This window comes from Dysidea avara, chromosome 1 (assembly GCF_963678975.1).
Source record: "Dysidea avara chromosome 1, odDysAvar1.4, whole genome shotgun sequence".
Taxonomy (NCBI): domain Eukaryota; kingdom Metazoa; phylum Porifera; class Demospongiae; order Dictyoceratida; family Dysideidae; genus Dysidea; species Dysidea avara.
In genome coordinates this window covers 7,965,030-7,983,472 of record NC_089272.1, presented here as the reverse complement: position 1 = coordinate 7,983,472, position 18,443 = coordinate 7,965,030, and the positions used below count along the sequence as shown (strand labels likewise).

Sequence of the window (18,443 nt, the reverse complement as noted above, 5' to 3'; positions counted from 1 at the left end):
GATAATATTGCACAAAGGAAGCTTTAAAAAGCAAATAAACCTTTGTAGATGCTGCTGTTAAATTGTGTGACTTTAGAATCATTAGCTCTACTATTAAATTTTATATAGACCTGAGCTCAAAAGTTTTCCCAAACTGTTTCAGGAATTTCCCACAATTTGCACCTATTATGCTCTTTCAGTGATCCCATTATGTTTTCACTGTGCTCCTAGATTAACAATCTTTCTTACAATAATCTTGGAACATTTAATCAGTGAATGCTCTATTAGAGTGTTTTACTATAAAGTGACTGTTTTATTAGAGAGCACCGAGCATCTGAGTGCTCTATACTGTAGCCTGCATTTTCCACTGACTGCTTTATTAGAGAGTATAGATCTATATTCAAGGAATTACACTTCATACTTTGAAATATTCACCAGCATCATACTGGCATAGCACTTAAACCTACTGTATTATGCTTTTATTATGCTGACACAGGCCTATTTATAGATATTGATAAAGCATTATTAGCCAAACCACCTAAGTTGGTCACCTGTAAGCCAAGGAGCAGGATGCCTGCAATATTTTTGGCACACACATTGCGCATTTTAATTAAAATTCTTGAAAACCATCCTATTATGCTGGCATAATGCTTGATGCTTTTGCTAGCCTATTATGCTCAAAATTATGCTGGCATAATTGGCGCAAGCCTGACAGTAACAGTGAAATGAAGTTGAAAACATGCAGTATACAATATATGTTGTCAAAAAATGTATGCACTACATAACTGTAATGGGCAACATATGAGTTCCTTCTTCCTCTCACAACTGTATACACTCTATAACTGTATACACTCATAACTCAAAACCTCATATGAGTTCCTTCTTCCTCTCACCTTGTAGGCTGTAGCATGAGTACACTATAAAACAATATAAGAGCAAGATGGGTCGGACTTCTAGCCATGTAAAGTTAATAATAAGGAATTTTAAACTGTTGCCCCTAGCAACCTGAATTTTACATTATTTTGTAGACATGAAATGAATGTCTAAAGTAATATTTCCAAATTTCAAAAGGATGGCATATAAGAAATCCAACCAACCAGACAGTAATGGATGAATGTCATTATAACAAAAGTTGCTCCTAGCAACCTGAATGTCTATAGTAACATCTCCAAATTTTAAAGGATAGCATATAGTTATAGCTATAATTTATGTACAGTAAGTCATGAGATATAATACATCTGTAGTTCTTTCATACATTTATCTATGGGAAGGGGCAACAACTGCCCCCTTCTGGGCAACACATGGAAAATTTGTGGGATTGAGATATGAGGTTTTGAAATCTGTGGTTTCCTTATACATTGTCTATGTGATTGTCCAGAAGGGGCAACTGTTGCCCCCCACATAGACAATGTATGGGGAAAACTGCAAACTTTAAAATGTCATATATTGTGTCTGACTGGTTGGATCCATGTAGCAATTTTGTTTTCCTATGTGGCGGTGCTTAACTACTAACTGCTGTCTCATGTTCATTCCATACCACTACTTGTGGTAGTAACTCACTTAAAGTGAAGAGAAAAAACTTACTTCAACAACTTTCTGTATGTTGATTATGGACAAATAATGCTAGACTAATTTTGAGAGCTCTGCAAGGTGATGATGACAACTTGCCCCTTTCCCTAGGCCTGTAGTTGTGCTATTTCATCGTACAAGTATTTTTGATTGGATATACTGGCTGTGCCTTTACCTGTAATTAATCATAATCATAATTGTAGCTGCAGTTATTCTTTCTGCAATACACATTATTATGTAATGCATCACGTTAGTTAGAACCAAGAAAGCTTTAATCAAATAGAGCAGTCGCTTGTTTTAATGGTAGATTTTGTCATGTGTTATCAAAAACGACTAAGGTCACATAGCATGCTATATAAGCATAATAGACATTGGGTGACCGGCAGTTCGAATCCTGGGATTTTTTTCCGCCCCTTTTCTGTTACACCTTTTCAGCTATAAGTCACTAAGTCTAAGTCCTTGAAATTAGGTTAGGTAATCCTAAGGCTGCAGCACATGTTGCTGTCAGACCTTCAGTGCTGGTCACTGTAAAGCACTAATAACAATATAGCTAAATTCAGATGTTTAAATAAAGTCTGTAAATCAATACACACAATAGCACATAGTGTAAAAGAACTATAGCTAGTTAAGAGTGTCAGCCTTGTTTGCAACGGTTATTGCATCCATTATCCAGCTATTTTTATTGGTCAAAACAGCCTTCATTTCCTCAGAAAATTGTAGGTAGTTACTGTATTCAGTCGAAATCTCAAGGGTAAATCCACATGTATGTGCAATAGGGCGACGAGCGTAACCAGAAAGGCTGTTAAACGTAATCTGGATCTTCCTTGTAGGACACACACTACTTCCAGTAACAAATCGAAGGAAATGACCAACATCTTCAGTGGATGCGTTTCCAATAAACTGCTGTAAATATTCAAAAACTTTCTTTTCTCGTGGATTCAACAGAATAGGCTGTTCAATAAGGTTCAGGACTTTGCTAGGTGAAGCAGTGAGGCATTGAAAAATGGTGTAGAGGTCATCAGCAGAATACTTGGACCAAAACTGTACTTCCTGTTTTGGTATACCAGCATTAACACAAGAAATTGCAGCCAGAGGTTTGTGTAGAAATTCATACTCAGCAGTGCCAATCAGTAACTGTCTCAAAGTGTCTGGTTTCGGAACTTTCCTTGACCCAAATCTGTCAAGTATAGCAATCAGCTGGGTTTGCAAGTCAATTGAAAATGCACTAGATTTTATACCTATAAGCACCTCTTTACAGTGTTTTGCTCCACAAGTGTTAGATAATCAATAAATGAACCAAAAAGGATACTTCTAGGTAGTTTAACACTGACACCCACAAGGCTAGCATACAAAGTTGGGAAGGAAAGCAGTGTTGGTAATACACCACAAAATATATAGCCATGAGACAAAATAGTTCCAATGAGATGCAAAACTGTCATGTCTGTTTGAGCATTCACCGAGGGCACTAACAAATTTGAGCCTTCAAAATATTCAGCATAGGCTGCTTGCCAAAACTCAGCAAGCATATCACGACATACACCACCAGTGTCTACAGCTTTTTCACCGACAAAGTGTATCTTGAGTGGGTAGTGGTGCAACACTTCTTCAATCCCAAACAAAGCAAAAATATCTTGTAAGATTGTACTTCTGTTGACATCATGTGGTTTAAAAATAACTTGGTGTTCAGTGATTGAATAAATTCTTTCCGATCTTTCTCAGCTAATGGAGAAATATATAGATAACTAAAGTGCTACATCATCATAAAAAGTAACCTTGCAATAGAATGGAGTTCAGATCAACACCACCGTCTTGTGTAGATATGTCAAGTATTGATCTATAATCCTGCAACAATAATGAAAAATGATGCATTAATATACCAGTTCTTAAAATGTAAACAGTACTTATTAAAAGCTGGATGCTGTGGATACCCATAAAAATGTATTCAGCATTTAGCAGTGGGCTGCAGATTCTTGAACGCCACTTAACTGGCAAGACTCAATACATTCAACCAAAGAATGTCCCAAAATTATGTCACTCCAACCCACTGAATAGTGACAGCTGCAGTTGCCCATGTCATTTAGAAAACTGGATATCTAATTCTTAGTATATTTGTGTACAAAGACTTTAGCAACCAGAGTGTACGGGAATGGACTACTGGAATGAAAGTCCAATATCATTTTTACATCCAAATAAGTACAACCCCTTCCCTTGTATAAGCAAATAAGTAGGATTTCCCTTGAAATCAACTCTTTTAGCTCACCATAGACAAACTTGATGTAGTAATGGACTTTAAAGTCAGTTATGAACATACACACAATAGCAGTTTGTCTGATATTGGGAATACCAAGAAGACTTCTGTTCCCAAATGGGAAATCAACAATAAAAAATTTAGCTAGCTGATTACATGTATGCACTGCAATAGTACATGCACTATATAATGAAGTATCTTATAAGCATTTACAATGAGACAGAATTATGTCAGAAATAAAATTTAAGCCAAACTTCTTTGCGCATGTGCCACATTACACACTGAACTGAACCTTCATTAAGACAACTGTTAAAGAATATATTTAAGTTTGTTATACAAATGATAGGTTTGCACTCCCAAATCCCTTGAAGTTCAACTTTAAGCCGCATCATTTATATTGTCAGTGTGTCAAGGAGCTAAAAAGGAGTTAGTCGCAGCCAAAAACTACAGTAATTATGTAATTGGACATATGGTGATGGTCAGATTATTTCACTTAAATTGATGCTAACATAGGGAGATTTAGATAAATGTACCATGGAAGTAAGGGTGCTACCTAACTGGTATAGCTACCAAAAACAAACAGCTCTCAGATTAGGCATGAGGCTATTATGCTCCAAAAATTGAGCATTATGCTTTTGAGCAGTGCTCAAAAAATCACCTATTATGCTTTTGAAAATTGCCCATTATTCCCAAAATTATGCCACAATAATTGGCTCATAATGCCAGTTTATTGCTGTATCAGACCATTTTCATTGATGTTTAAGCTTCCAATCGTCTTGAATTCTTTAGCTGGTTGCTGTATTAGAGTATTTCGTTTCAATATGACTGCTTTATTAGAGTAAATAATATTTGGTGACTGCTCTATTAGAGTATCTCGATCTTTTTAACGGAATTGTGCAATCTGCAGATTTTCCTACTGTTAAAGCTTTGTAATCATCTCAAAATGCTAGCATAATTCCTGATTCCCACACATACCTATTATGCCCTAAATTATGCCGGCATAATCGCCGCATCCCTATCTCAGATGCTGCAGCCTTGTTAACTTTATAAATGCTAAGAAGTTCACCATAATTATTTACTATTTTACTTGCAAGAGGAAGTATTTCAACCTTTAGGCATCAAGTTTGTAGCTACAACTAAAAATATGTTTTATTTCAATGTTTTATTTATTATGTAAAATATGGTCACATATGTCTATGTGAAAAAGAAAAAAAATACCCACTACATTATTAAACCATTTAGGTCAACATTGTAGAGATTTAAAATGCACACAAAAATAACTTCAACTTTGTAGCATATAAATTATAGCCACAGACTGTTCTTCAATCTGACTTTTTTTAACTATATGGCCCCATCACCATAATATTATTTTTTGACAACCAGAGTCTAAAGTCACTTACGTACATGCACAACTAGTTATTGGCCACAACTAACTGCCTTATAACGTGACAGTGTAAATGCTGTGGTATCATAACTTATAAAGTTGAGCTCAAAGGGTTTAGGAGTGCAAACCCTGTATGACATTAAATTTTATTAGGTGCTAGATTCAGATAAATGCAGCATGGAACTTAGGTACTGATAAAGCAAAGACAGACAGTTCTCAGATACTACAGCCTTGTTAACTGTATACATGCTAAGAAATTAACTGTTTTACTTAAGCATGTCAACCCAAGTATTAATGTAGCAACAACTGAAAATACTCACTATAATATTAAACTATTTGACAGAAGTTGTTCTCAGAAAGTGATTAGTATAAGGCAGGATGTTTGGAGCAATGGTAAGATAGCAGTGCACAGGTCAAGAAACCACACTGGCAACTTCTTGAAAAAAACATTATGATGGATGTTCTATTAGAGTAGTTGACTGTTCTATTAGAGTGTTTCGATTTTTAGTGGCTTTTATGGTAAGTCTCACACCAAAAGTTTAAGTTGAACCTCTCTTAGTAATTCTAAGTAAAGATTAGCTATTCTCCCTTCTCTTTCCATTTTTTTATTGCCCATGAATACGTATAAGATGCAATTGCATCTATACTGCAATTACAGTACTAGAAGATTCCTAGCTAGCACATGATAAAATTTTGGAGGGGGGTGCTTCAGCACCCCAAGCACCCTCCATAAATCCGCCCTTAAATTGATCAATTACAGTTAAAATGAGACACTAGGTGTTTATCTATCTTGTCAATGTATTAAAAATTTGGCTTGATACTTGGAAGTATTCCAAAGATATTTCCAATTACTGTCTAATAAACTAACTTTTTAAATAGTAATGCAATGTGTTCGATTAAGTTTGACAAATGGTGATAAATCACTTTGTTGACAAATAATTCCATTCTAAATTAAAATAAACAAATGAATCAATAAATTAATACATATTAATAGAAGAGATTTTTGATAGCTAAATCAAGCATTCTTAGCTTTAATTAACTAGCATGTATAATAGTTTTAGCCATTCCATCACCTGAAAAAATCATCCCAAGGTAATTGGTGTCCCACTTATGTATGTGATACATGCGGTCTGATAAAATCATCTATATCTCCAGCAGAAGGAAGCTTTGGGTGTGAAACTTCACAGCACAGTTATTTAAAATAGTGGCAACTTTTGCATGTGCCTAAAAGGATGGTTTTCCAAAATTAAGTCACAATAATAAAAAAGCAACTTAATAATGAGAATCACAGTATTGCCTAATGTGTACTTATAACTGAAATCATTTTTGAGATTACTACCATTTTTGTTGTGGCAAAAGATGAAGTGATGCTGATTATGAGTCTTGCTGACACCTACTGTAATCATCAAGCACTATCATACACTGTTACACTGTGACGCGTGTACTTTGATCAAAGGTTTGAAAATTGTTGACACAATTGAAGTTGACTATTCACCACAAGTGAATAGCCACACCAATACACTACAAGTAATAGTTGTAACATGAGCACAAGAGATTTGCCCGATATGTATGCCCATGCAAAGCCTGAGGGCTGCAGGCATACACATCATATCCACATCAAGGCTATGCTTGCTTTGATGAAAGTGGCTTACTCTTTTGAATTGCAACCACTTTCCTGGGATACATTTCAGTGTACACCGGTGTACATTTAGTTGTCTCCCTGTGTTGAGGTATACATGGCAAATGTATCCTCTGGAGTTCCTTTGATCTGAGGTGTGCATGTTACATCACACATTAAACAATATTCATGCCACTGTTTTGCTGAGGTTGTCTTTACAATGGATTTTAGAGATGTGTACCAGTAGAATACTCTTGTACCAGTAGAATACTCTTGAACCATCAGATTTACAACCACTTCATTTCTAGTTAATCATTAAGACCTCAACTGACAATGGTCATAGTGCCAATGAAAGTGTTAAAATGAGTTATCACACTCATGCTCTAGTAATTGTGTCAGTGAAGCCTATACACAAGATGGGGTCATATTACATGTTCACTCATGCTATATGCAATAGTAGCACGTAAAATGCTACATGAGTAGAATACAATTACAAAAAGGGAGAATATAGTATAGCTACTGTAGTTTACTTAAGTTGCTTTGAAGACCTTAATATGGCTACAGTACCTTGTGATATTATTTCCTCATACCATGCCATGAATGTGTGATAGTAACTTGGTTAGCTACAGACTTGCCATATCTTATGATAGCAGTAAACAATTTATCTGAATCAACTGAAGACTATATTGATTCCAATAGAGTAGTAATACGTTAAGCATTTAAGATATTTAGTATGGTTCCATACATAAATACACACATGCTACCCAATTTTGGAACACCATCCTTTTTGGCACATTGATCAACATTCTCTTCTGGCACTGGTTGTGTGAAATTCTGGCTTGATACTTTGAAAATATGGCCAATTTTCTTTTTAACACACTACAAACTAGTAATTCATTGAGTTCTGTCAGTGATTAAGTTTGAAAACGGTGACAAATCATTATGTTGACAAACAATTTAAATCCATTCCTATGCCATCTAAAATAATTTATATTGGGTCAATTATATAACACGTATTATTATTTTTAATGATAGCCATTTCATCACCCGTCCATTATTTGATGTCCCAACCCATGTGAAATTACTACATGGTCTGATGAGACCATATCTCTTAGCAGATGGAAGCTTTGGGTGTGAAACTTTACAGCAAGAAGGTTGAACGATTGCTTTATCCAATTGTGTGAAAAAATAATGTTAACATATTGCTGGAATTTTCAATTGAGTTTTCCTACATCTTTTGCATGTGCCCAAAAGGATATGTATAGTAAAAAAAGCAACTTATAAAATAATGAGAATCACAGTAATGTGTACGTATACAGAACTTAAATGATGACAACCATTTTTGTTGTGGCAAAAGATGAAAGTGATGCTGAGTCTTACTGACACTACTGTAACCATCAAGCACTATCATACACTGTGACGTGTACTTTGATCAAATTTGTGACTGGACCTTGGATAACCAGTCTTATTGCCCATGTCAGCAGATTCGATTTTTCACCAATAACACAAACTACATGAATAAACTATCAAATTTCACCATCAAAATCAGCTAGGCTTGAGTGGTCTGCTTTTAGCTGGCTGCTTTTCCCAAGCTCAGTGGTGATCCACACGTGTGGTATAGAACCTTAATGGAGCTCTGGTCAGCTTGGGGATGGCTAATTGGCTATATGAGGCTGTACAGCTCCATGCATGGTGTTGAACAAAGACCTGTGCTGTAAATTTCTTTTCGTTTAAGCCAGTTTTGAGACCTGAATGGCCCATAACTTGGCCTAATTCATCCCTACATCTTCCTTTTAAATATTTTGAACAGCCTCTTTCCCTCCTTCCGAGCACCTGCCTCCCACGCTATTTGGAGCTTGCCTGATACAGTCAATCTCAGTTTAACTAAAATGGAGAGAAACTTAGCTGTTGGCTACTTGCACAGTGGATGCTCTAGAATGTAAGGAATTGGTACAAAAATCATACTCTAGAGTCAATGAACTGTGTCTACACAAGATGGGTCATATTACATGTTTACTATAAGTGATCAAACGTGTCTAGTACAACATGAGAAGAATACAATTACAAATGTAACACTTTCACACCTCAGATTAAAGGAATTCCAGAGAATACATTTGCCATGTATACCTCTTTTCAGGGAGACAACCAAATGTACACTGTTGTATATTGAGATGTATCCCGGAAAAGTGGTATTAAGTTAAACTAGTGATATTATAAGCTATGATTACTAATCACTAAACACATAAACTGGGAGGTCATTTGTTGACACTTTAGGATGTAAGGCAAAAGATGAAGCAATACTGACACATAACCATCAAGAACTGTGATAGCTATAACATGTGCTTTGATCAAACTATTAATCTATAACCGACAATTGAATTGACTATATTCATCATGAATTGATTTGCTAAGGCTACTTTTACAAGTGCATTATTAGTGATGCATGTCAGTAACTAGGAATGCTCTGGTACATTGAAATTCCACTGGTCAGCTGAAACACAAAGGTAGAGACATGGACATCCTTGGACAGTTACCCAGATGTTACGTATCTATGTGTATTTCTTTCACTATGAGATGAACAGGTGTCTTGAGAGTCTTATGTTAAGACCTGTGCAGTGAATTTACTTTCATGTAAGCCAGTTGTGAGACCAGAATGGCCCATAACGTGGCCTAATTCATCCCTACGCTTTCCTTCTAATTTTTAAACAGCCTCTTGCCCTCCTACCTGGCCCCCGCCTCCCTCCTCTTTTGGAGCTTTCCTGATACAGCCAACCTCGGTTTAAAAACTATCTAAAATGGTGGGAAACTTAGCTGTTGGCTACTTGCACAGTGTATGGATGCCCTAGAAAGTAGGAAAATGTGTGAAAATTTAGTACACATAGCTTCAACCATTGGCGAGCTACAACACACTAAATACTTAAAACCGGCATTTCTTGATACTCCTTTAATAATAGGCAATAAGACCGGTTTTCCCAGACTGGGTAACATATACCATACTCCCTTTTTAGTAATTGTACAGTATTCTACTACTGTAGCTTGCACTGTATGCCATCTATCACTTACTACTATGTATTACAAACAGGATGAGCATAATAACTGACTAATATAGCATGATTTCAACACTGTCACTGGTTTATGTACATTGTTACTAGCAGTCTTAATGATTAACGAGTATACAGCAGTTGCACATTAGTAATATTTATATTTTTTTCTTTTACAGTTGTGGGCTTGCAACAGAAAATGATAGCATACACATATGTTACCCAATTTTGGAAAACCATCCTTTTTGGCACCTTGGTCAATTTCTCATTTGGCATTGGTTATTTAGCTACCTTTTATTATAACTTTGGCTTGATATTTTGAAGCATCCCAGAGATATTGCCAATTTACTGTCCAATGCATTAGAGAGTAATTTTTAATAGTAATGTATAATTTATAGAGTTCTGCAAGTGTCAGGAATTTTGTTGACAATTCTGTCAACTACCATTTTTCTGTTGTTGACAAAATTGGAATTTTGTTGACAAATGATTCCATTCCTATACCATCTAAATTCCATTCTATACCATCTAAAAGTAGAGATTTTAATAGGCTCTTTTCTTCAATTAAATAATACACATTATTTTCTAAAGAGTTAGTTTTAGCCATTCCATCACCTGTACATTAATTGATGTCCCACCCATGTGAAATTACTACATGGTCTGATAAAACCATATCTCCTAGCAGAAGGAAGCCTTGAGTATGAAATGTTACAGCAAGAAGTCACAATATCAAGTCACAATAAGTAAAAAGCAATTGCAAATTGCAAAAGTATGCTATCCATATACTGCTTAAATTGTGCTTTGGGTGGCGTCTTGTAACACTGTTAGCTGGCTGTAAATATTCTCCAGGGTTGATGTCAAGTAAGTTATTAACTATCTTAAGCACAAAAAATGTTCATCAGTTTCCTCAGTAAAGTTTCCCACCGCAAATTGTTGTAACATTATCTGTCTCACCATGCAGCATTAGATTACATTAGATTTCTACCATTACACTCCTTGCTTCTATGATTGATGATGGGGCAACTGCAGCTTGCCTTGAAAGACATAACTCTGTTTATTGTCTCTTACTTGAGCTTGCAAAGGCCTTTCACTCAGATGTTCCACATCAGCGATTGTTACTTTGACTTGAGAGTCTTAAAATTCATGGCAATCTATTATTATGGTTTGATTCATTCTTAACTAAAGATTTCAGAGAGTTGTGTTAATGGCAGCTTTTCTGAATGGTTGCCTGTCAGATCTGGGGTGCCTTAAGGATTATTGCTAGGTCCCCTATTGTTTTCATTGTATGGTGATGAGCTGCATAAAATTATCCAACACAGACCCTTTGCTGATGATACTGCGCTTTACAAAGAAATTGTGTCCCCTTGTGATTGTGAACTTCTCCAAGATGATTTAACTAAGATATATAAATGGTGCAACTGCATACATAGCTATAGTCAGACCAATTTTAGAATATGCTTCCCTGGTTTGGTGCCTACATAACACAAAAGATGTGTCTCAACTAGAATTGATCCAGCGACATGCTGCACATTGGGTGTGAGGTAGTAGATGGAATTCTGTCAGTCATAACTGGACTAAGCCTTTAGACGCTTGCCTATAAGAACTTAATTGGTTACCACTCCAAACCAGAAGATCTTCTATTAGTCTGGCCCATGATATTCTACACAACAGAGTAGCCATTCCCTTTTCCCAGTATTTTCAATTTTCTTCCACCATCACTAGATCCCTTCAAATGACAATGCGTATCCCATCTTCGACTATCAATCTTTATTGTTAGTATTTTTTCATCAACACTCCTTTCCTGTGTAATACTATTCCTCTTTGCATCCTAAAGTTATCAAATGTTAAAGCATTTCAAGCTGCACTTTGTTGTTTTCTTTTTGTGTAAAGTTAAAACTGTTTTGTGCCTCCTGTTGTAATTATTTGTGTGTGTGTGTGTGTGTGTGTGTGTGTGTGTGTGTTTATCTTTGTATGTTTTGTGTGGGTAACACCTTTGCAGGCATGTACCAAAATTTTGTCAATTCTGTAAAACATTGTTGTCAGCCTCCTCCTCTTCTTAATCATTCTAATAGATTCATCTCAGATGACCTTGAGAAAGCCACTGTTTTCAATGACTACATTAACTCCATTTTTACTGCTAAAGATTGTTCAAATCTATCATCTCTGCATGATCCCTGACAAAATTGATAATCTAATCTACGTTATTGCAAAAGCTTTGTTGAGACTTACTAATAAGTTTGTTAGATTCTAAAGCAACTGTAAATTGATGGTGAATAATTCTTTCCATTACCTTAACAACAACAAACGTAAGAGATAAGATAATATAGTTAAAGAGAAGGTCACCCTTTTAATGAACTAGAACAATATTAGCAGTGATCCAGTCCCTAGGTAGTGAGCCTGAGTCAAGGGAGAGTTGGAAATCCTAGATAGAGGAGAGCAAATAAAGTCTGCACCAACTTTTAGCAAATGGGCTGGAATACTATCAGGGCCACAGGCTTTATCACATTGCAAATTGATGAGTTCCTCATGAATACTCTCTGGTGTAAACTTGATAGTATCAATTTATTTAGGGTAGAAAGGAATGGAATCATGCAGAGATGATAGATTTGAACAATTTTCAGCAGTAAAAACTAAGTTAAAGTACTCATTGAAAACAGTGGTTTTCTCAAGGTCATCAGAGATGAATCTATTAAATGATTGAGAGGAGGAGGAGGCTGACAATAATGTTTTACAGAATTGACAAAATTCCAAAATTTTTTTGTGTTGGCAAAGTAAGGGATTGATAAACAAGAGATATAAACAGTAGTGTCCTGCCTCATCTTTGAATGAACTAATAGCCTTGTGTATTTCATCTTAACCACATCAGAGTTGATGCATTTCATCTTAACCACATCAGAGTTGATGCATTTCATTTTACGATATAGGCAGCGCTTGGTACGAATAAGGTGAAGCATTTCATCAGTAAACCAATGCTTCAATTTTACCTGTTTCCACAGGGTAGTAGGAATAACTGAGTCAACAAGAGGTCTTTTTCTAACAAGTTCAGGCATCTTCCATGTCTGAGTGAAAGTTCAACACTGGTCCCAAGGAACATGGGACAGGTAATTCCTTAAAGGCACATTGGTCAATGGTTTTTGGAGAGTAAACTCAACAGAATCATGATAAGCTCCTGGTAAGTTATCCATTGGATGAACATTGGTGATGTAGTCTAGTCAATTTGTAAACATTAGATCAAGAACGTGATTCTCCCTGGTGGAAAAGTTGACTAGTTGGGTTAAAAAATTATCATGGACAATTGAACAGGGAAGATTGCTTATATCAGACGAAGCAATAGGATATGTTAGCGACCAGTCAATGGATGAAACATTGAAGTAACCACATAATACTAATGGGGTACTACTATCTTGGATGGATGCCAAAAGAGAGCACTTAAGATTTTCTAAAACATCAACAGAAGATCCTGGGTAACGATAAAATACCCCAAATAGGAAGGAACTTGGGGCTGTGTGGGGCTGTGAGAAGCTTGAGCGCAAAATTTCACAACTGGACTCTAGATCAGGCATTCTAACTGCAGGAATAGTCAACCGAACAAGAATAATAATTCCTCCACTATGTCTATTGCGATCTTTATGAAAGTCAGAGGCCAATAATTGGGAGCTGAGAATAGTGTCATCTAAAATGTCTCAGTGATAGCAATAGCATCAGCATTGACCACTGACAGTAATCCTAATAGAGAAAACTGCTTGGGAAACAAACTTCGGGCATTAAGACATACAGCAAAGATAGCTTGAATGATGCTGAATACAATTAGTGTTAATTGAAGGAACAATACAGTTTGTACAAAACTAAGGATCAGAAGATGGAAATCACCAAATCATCACAAATAGTTTCTGAAATACACTAATCACATGACACATGAATCCACATCCATCACAGCTTAGAGAGAGCTTTATCAGCACCATTAACATTTAATCTGCACTTACCCTAAGGGTCCAGTCATAAGAGACCAGTCCCAGACACAAGGGTCCAGCAGTCCAGTCATAATTACATGTGCAGCTCATTTCTGTATCATCTCAATTTCTGATATAGTGTGTTGATGGTGTGGTATCATACACTGCAGGCGTAGTCCAGAATGGGGTGGACATAAGTATACGAGGAGTATTTGACTTGACAAGAACATTTACACAATTTACATTACTTTGTAGGAATCTGCCATGGCTGTTATGTATCATGTTAACGTATCATATGGGACCAGTTATAAATAATCGATATAATATTATTTAGCCTTAACATCATAATACATCTGCTGAATGGTCTACATACAGCCAAAATTATAAGTGCATTTTTAAAACTGTTTCTTACAAGCTATTGCTTTCACTATCACTGATAGCTAGAGACAATAGTTCTCTCTGTGACATACCACATATATGCCACAGTACCCATCATTTCTGTCTTGTCTATAAACACTTCAAAATATTCAGCTGATCATTGCTTGAAGGTTCTTAGTTTACTAATTTGTTAAGCCACTTTACTGTGGTTGTACCCAGTTATACTGATAGTAAAATGTCAGTAACTTTAAGTATATGGAACACAATTGCTTTCCTAAGTTTTAAACTCTCAGTAAAACATCAGTGAATGCGGGTTTACTGAAAAACTACTAAAATAACAAACAATTAACTGTTCCATTACTGGGGATATACCACTCTAGTAAACTAAGAAACTTCAAGCAGTGGATGGCACTGTTAGACATTGCTTCAACCCGACACTGGGCCGACAGGTACCATTTGGCATACATAGAACCTCCCTTATCCGGACCTCTATTATCCGGGTGCCTCCATTGTCCAGGCAGCCCAAATTGATCATGTGGCTTGCAGCTTATTGACCATAATGGAGTTTGGTATAGATGAGAGCACAAGGAGGGAGCCTAAAGGTTGCTCTATACCTGTTTGATGGCTTGTTTATCTTACAAATTAATAATACGTGTAACTACCACTTGGGTGCTACAGTAGGTGACAATGCATTATTTACAGCCCATGGGAATGACCATGAATGCTCTGTAGTGACTTCCTTCTCTACTCACTAAACTGCATACCACTAACTGATAGCAATAACAACATTGCTTGTATTTAAGTTAGTCATTTTAGCATACTAGTATGCAATTCTTAGTTACAGACATTTCTGAGATATGGACGGTAGTACGTACCAGACTGCCCGGATAAGAGAGGTTCCACTGTACTGCAGTACATATACACTGTATACATCATGGAATTACAGGTACTTTTGCCTCCTTTGTGTCTCATTTCTTCTTAATTGCTGACAGTGCAAGGTGTCAATTTGTGGTAGAAAATACTTGATGGCTTCCCAATGTTTGTAATGATATTTTCCAAAGTGACTGAATTGATTGCAGAGGCGCTTCTCATAGTGTTCTTCATTTGTGACAGTAACATTGTGAAATGGGCTGATATGGCTGAAAATAAAGCACAATGGCTACTTCACTTTTTCAGTAGTTGATAGTTTGGGTGTGTGCTGAGATGTAAACATTAATTGCAGGTTGAAGGCTTAGTCATCTTTTTGATGAGATAATTTAGCGCTGCATGGTACCTAATTATGTTACAAAAAGTAAACAAAGAAGTAGACAGAAAAATAGGAATTTTTAAGTTCGATTAGGAATTATAGCCATAATCCCTAATCAAACCTATTTTTATTTGCCTTCTAGCTAATTTTAGCTTTATAATCTAGCTACTATATAATTGAAGAAATGATACAGAACAGGGATGTTTGCTTGATTCATTGTACTTCTCAAGTGTAACGGTATGAAATAAGAATTACATACAACAAGTTACAGAAATCCTTACTGCATGGTATTAAAAATATGTTAGATCTCAAACTATCAAGGATAGTTTTGTGATATAAGTCATTAGCACATGCACTCCCATTCAGTACAATGATATTATTGTACTTTCGACCCTAGGTTGAGGTTGTGTTACTTTTAAATTAGTTTGACAAAAGTAGGACTATAAAAGCTAAACCTTGGTAGTGCCCACTTGGCTTCTTTGTTCTTTTAGTTCTGTTCTTTTTATAGATGTGCTTAATGAAGAGGTGTGGTCATACAAATCTGCCGCATGCACAAATTATCAGCCATTTTTGTAGAAATGCAATGTCAACTGGAACCTATCAATCAAGCAATAAAAATGGGTAATTTGAAGACTAAAACATTAATAAACTGAGGCATGGTAAAATACCTTTCAGATGTTAAAGCAAGTTTTTAGAGAATAATTTAAATTTCATGTTCATAAAACAGCTACAGAAAAGTCACCCTGTTATTCTTTTTCAACAAATCCAGAGTATTGATAAACTATGACCACAACACTGTAAATTAAACTCAAAAGTATGAAGTTCATACTTATGGTATTCACTTAGTATGATGTACATACTTCTGTGGTACTCCCTGCGGTCATTTACTATGATGTAGCATACCATTGGCATGAACTTCATACTTCTGAATTTACAGTTGTATTTTGGGTAGTGATTACTTGATGTAGTATTGCTCAGAAACACTTCTAAAACGTTTGCCCTACATTGATTTTCCCGATCATTTTTCCCTACACAAATCCAGATTAGGTTATGCAAAAAATGATGTAATATGGGCCACGCCTTCTTGATAAACAAGCCTATACATAGATTACATGCAATGCACACAATAAAAAGGCAATTCAGACTCACCCACTATTAGTTACCTGCATGCATGCACATCTCCGAGCTGCACAGCACCCTTCACAGTAAATTGCAGGGTAAATTGCTTCATTGCCTGGCTCCTTTATGACTGCATCATACAGGCTTATTACCACCAGATTGGAAAAAGCAAATATTTGTCCAGTCTCTAAGAAAGGAAGGCATGATGAAGCAAGTAATTATAGACCAATGTCCCTTACTTCTATATGCTCAAAAAACAACATAATGAGCCACTTTAATGCCAATGAAATCCTAATAGAAAACCAACATGGCTTCAGAGCTGGTCATTCTTCTGCTACTCAACTCGTTACCCTAACAGAAGATATTCTCTACATGCTCTAAACCATCAGAAACAAGTTGCTTGATTTTGCTAAAGCTTTTGACACAGTTCCACACCAGCGGTTACTTACGAAATTACAATACGATGTATGGCATTAGAAACAATACCTTTAACTAGATCAAAACATGGTTAACTGATCGGACACAATGTGTACTTCTTAATGGCAAATCCTCATCCCCAGTAACAGTTACATCAGGGGTACCACAGGGAACAGTACTTGGTCTTCTGATGTTCTTGCTGTATATTAATGACATTACCAGAGGTATTACATCTACACTATGGCTGTTTGCTGATGACTGCTTGTTATATAGTAATTGATTCCTTCCATCCTTCAGCAAGATCTTGACAGGCTATCAGAATGGCTATATACATAATATATGGCAACTTAGGTTTAATGTATCCAAATGTGTTGTAATAAGATGCACCAGATCTCAGTCATCTATCAGTCACAACTATGAGCTGAACAATCATACCTTTACTACCTTAACAATTACCGATAGACATACATACCTAGTACTCTTGGACCAACACTTATCTTGCTCCAACATCTCTCCTGGCCTGAACTTCAAACTCGACGTTAGATATCCATTTTACAAAGCACTTCACAACCAAATTCTCTTATCTATTCCAACCAATTATCTTCCAATGACCAGAGAAACCAGGCAATATCATCAGAACCATTTCATACTCCCTACAACATCTACAACAGCTTACCAAAATTTTATTTTCTCCAGAACAGCTCAAGCTCTCTTTGCCACATACAATTTCTAATTGATCTAAATGACTTTGACTCATTCTCAGTTAATGTTTCTAATTATTGTAATACTTTACATGTATAATTTTTTTCCTGAGTATATCAGCAGTGCTGGCTGCTCAGTAATAATAAACAAGTATTAGGAATTTTAAACTAGAGTAGGGACAATGTAGTACCATGATAAAATGTACTGAAACAAGCTGGATTGGAGTAGTATGTAATGTCCAATTGTTGTAAAACAATAAGAAGAAAATATCCCTACTGTGTGTTTCATCTCCACAGCACAGTAGGGATATTTTCTTCTTATCATTTTACAGCAATTGGACATTACATACTGCTCCAATCAAGCTTGTTTCAGTACTTTTTATCATGGTACTACATTGTCCCTACTTTAGTTTAAAATTCCAAATTATTTTTTACTTATATATACTTGTTTGTGAACTTTTTCTGCAAGTTTTAGACCACTAAACACACTGTATAATAATCTAACTGGATTCCTGAAAATAGATCTTTTAACACTAATTCATATAGGAGCTGTATATAGTCCTAAAACTTTTCATCCATTTAACAATGTTGGTGCTAACTATTGACCAGATTTGAAGCCTTTAGTTTCCTTCAGTCTGTCTGAAGCTTGCAAATTGGATGTGTGCACGGAAAGACCACTTTTCACAAAACCGGTCACAATATTACACAATATAGTTAATGACAACACTACACATACGGGTAGCTGTATGCAAGTAGCCAGCAAATCTTTGCTGATTAATTAAAACTATACAGCACA

The 18,443-nt window shown here is 36.0% G+C and overlaps 1 protein-coding gene across 1 annotated transcript; it reads right to left on the bottom strand.

Moving 5' to 3' along the window:
• Nucleotides 1-2,131: 2,131 nt before the first annotated feature.
• LOC136253240 (uncharacterized) lies at nucleotides 2,132-17,456 on the bottom strand. The gene is made up of 5 exons (XM_066045899.1): nucleotides 17,419-17,456; nucleotides 17,063-17,145; nucleotides 16,979-17,021; nucleotides 2,797-3,195; nucleotides 2,132-2,725 (listed from the first exon to the last, which is right to left on the bottom strand). Exons 1-5 carry the CDS (start codon nucleotides 17,454-17,456, stop codon nucleotides 2,170-2,172), a joined length of 1,119 nt encoding a protein of 372 aa, XP_065901971.1. The 3' UTR covers nucleotides 2,132-2,169.
• Between the last annotated feature and the right edge of the window lie 987 nt (nucleotides 17,457-18,443).

Bases quoted from the DNA above. Each gene is read 5' to 3' on its own strand.
- LOC136253240 (XM_066045899.1), bottom strand. From the start codon at position 17,456: ATGTTGGAGCAAGATAAGTGTTGGTCCAAGAGTACTAG. The intron at 17,146-17,418 runs GTATGTATGTCT...ATTAATATACAG, and splicing joins TGTTGGTCCAAGAGTACTAG to CAAGAACATCAGAAGACCAA. The intron at 3,196-16,978 runs GTAAGTAACCGC...TGATGTCAACAG, and splicing joins ATACATCGTATTGTAATTTC to AAGTACAATCTTACAAGATA.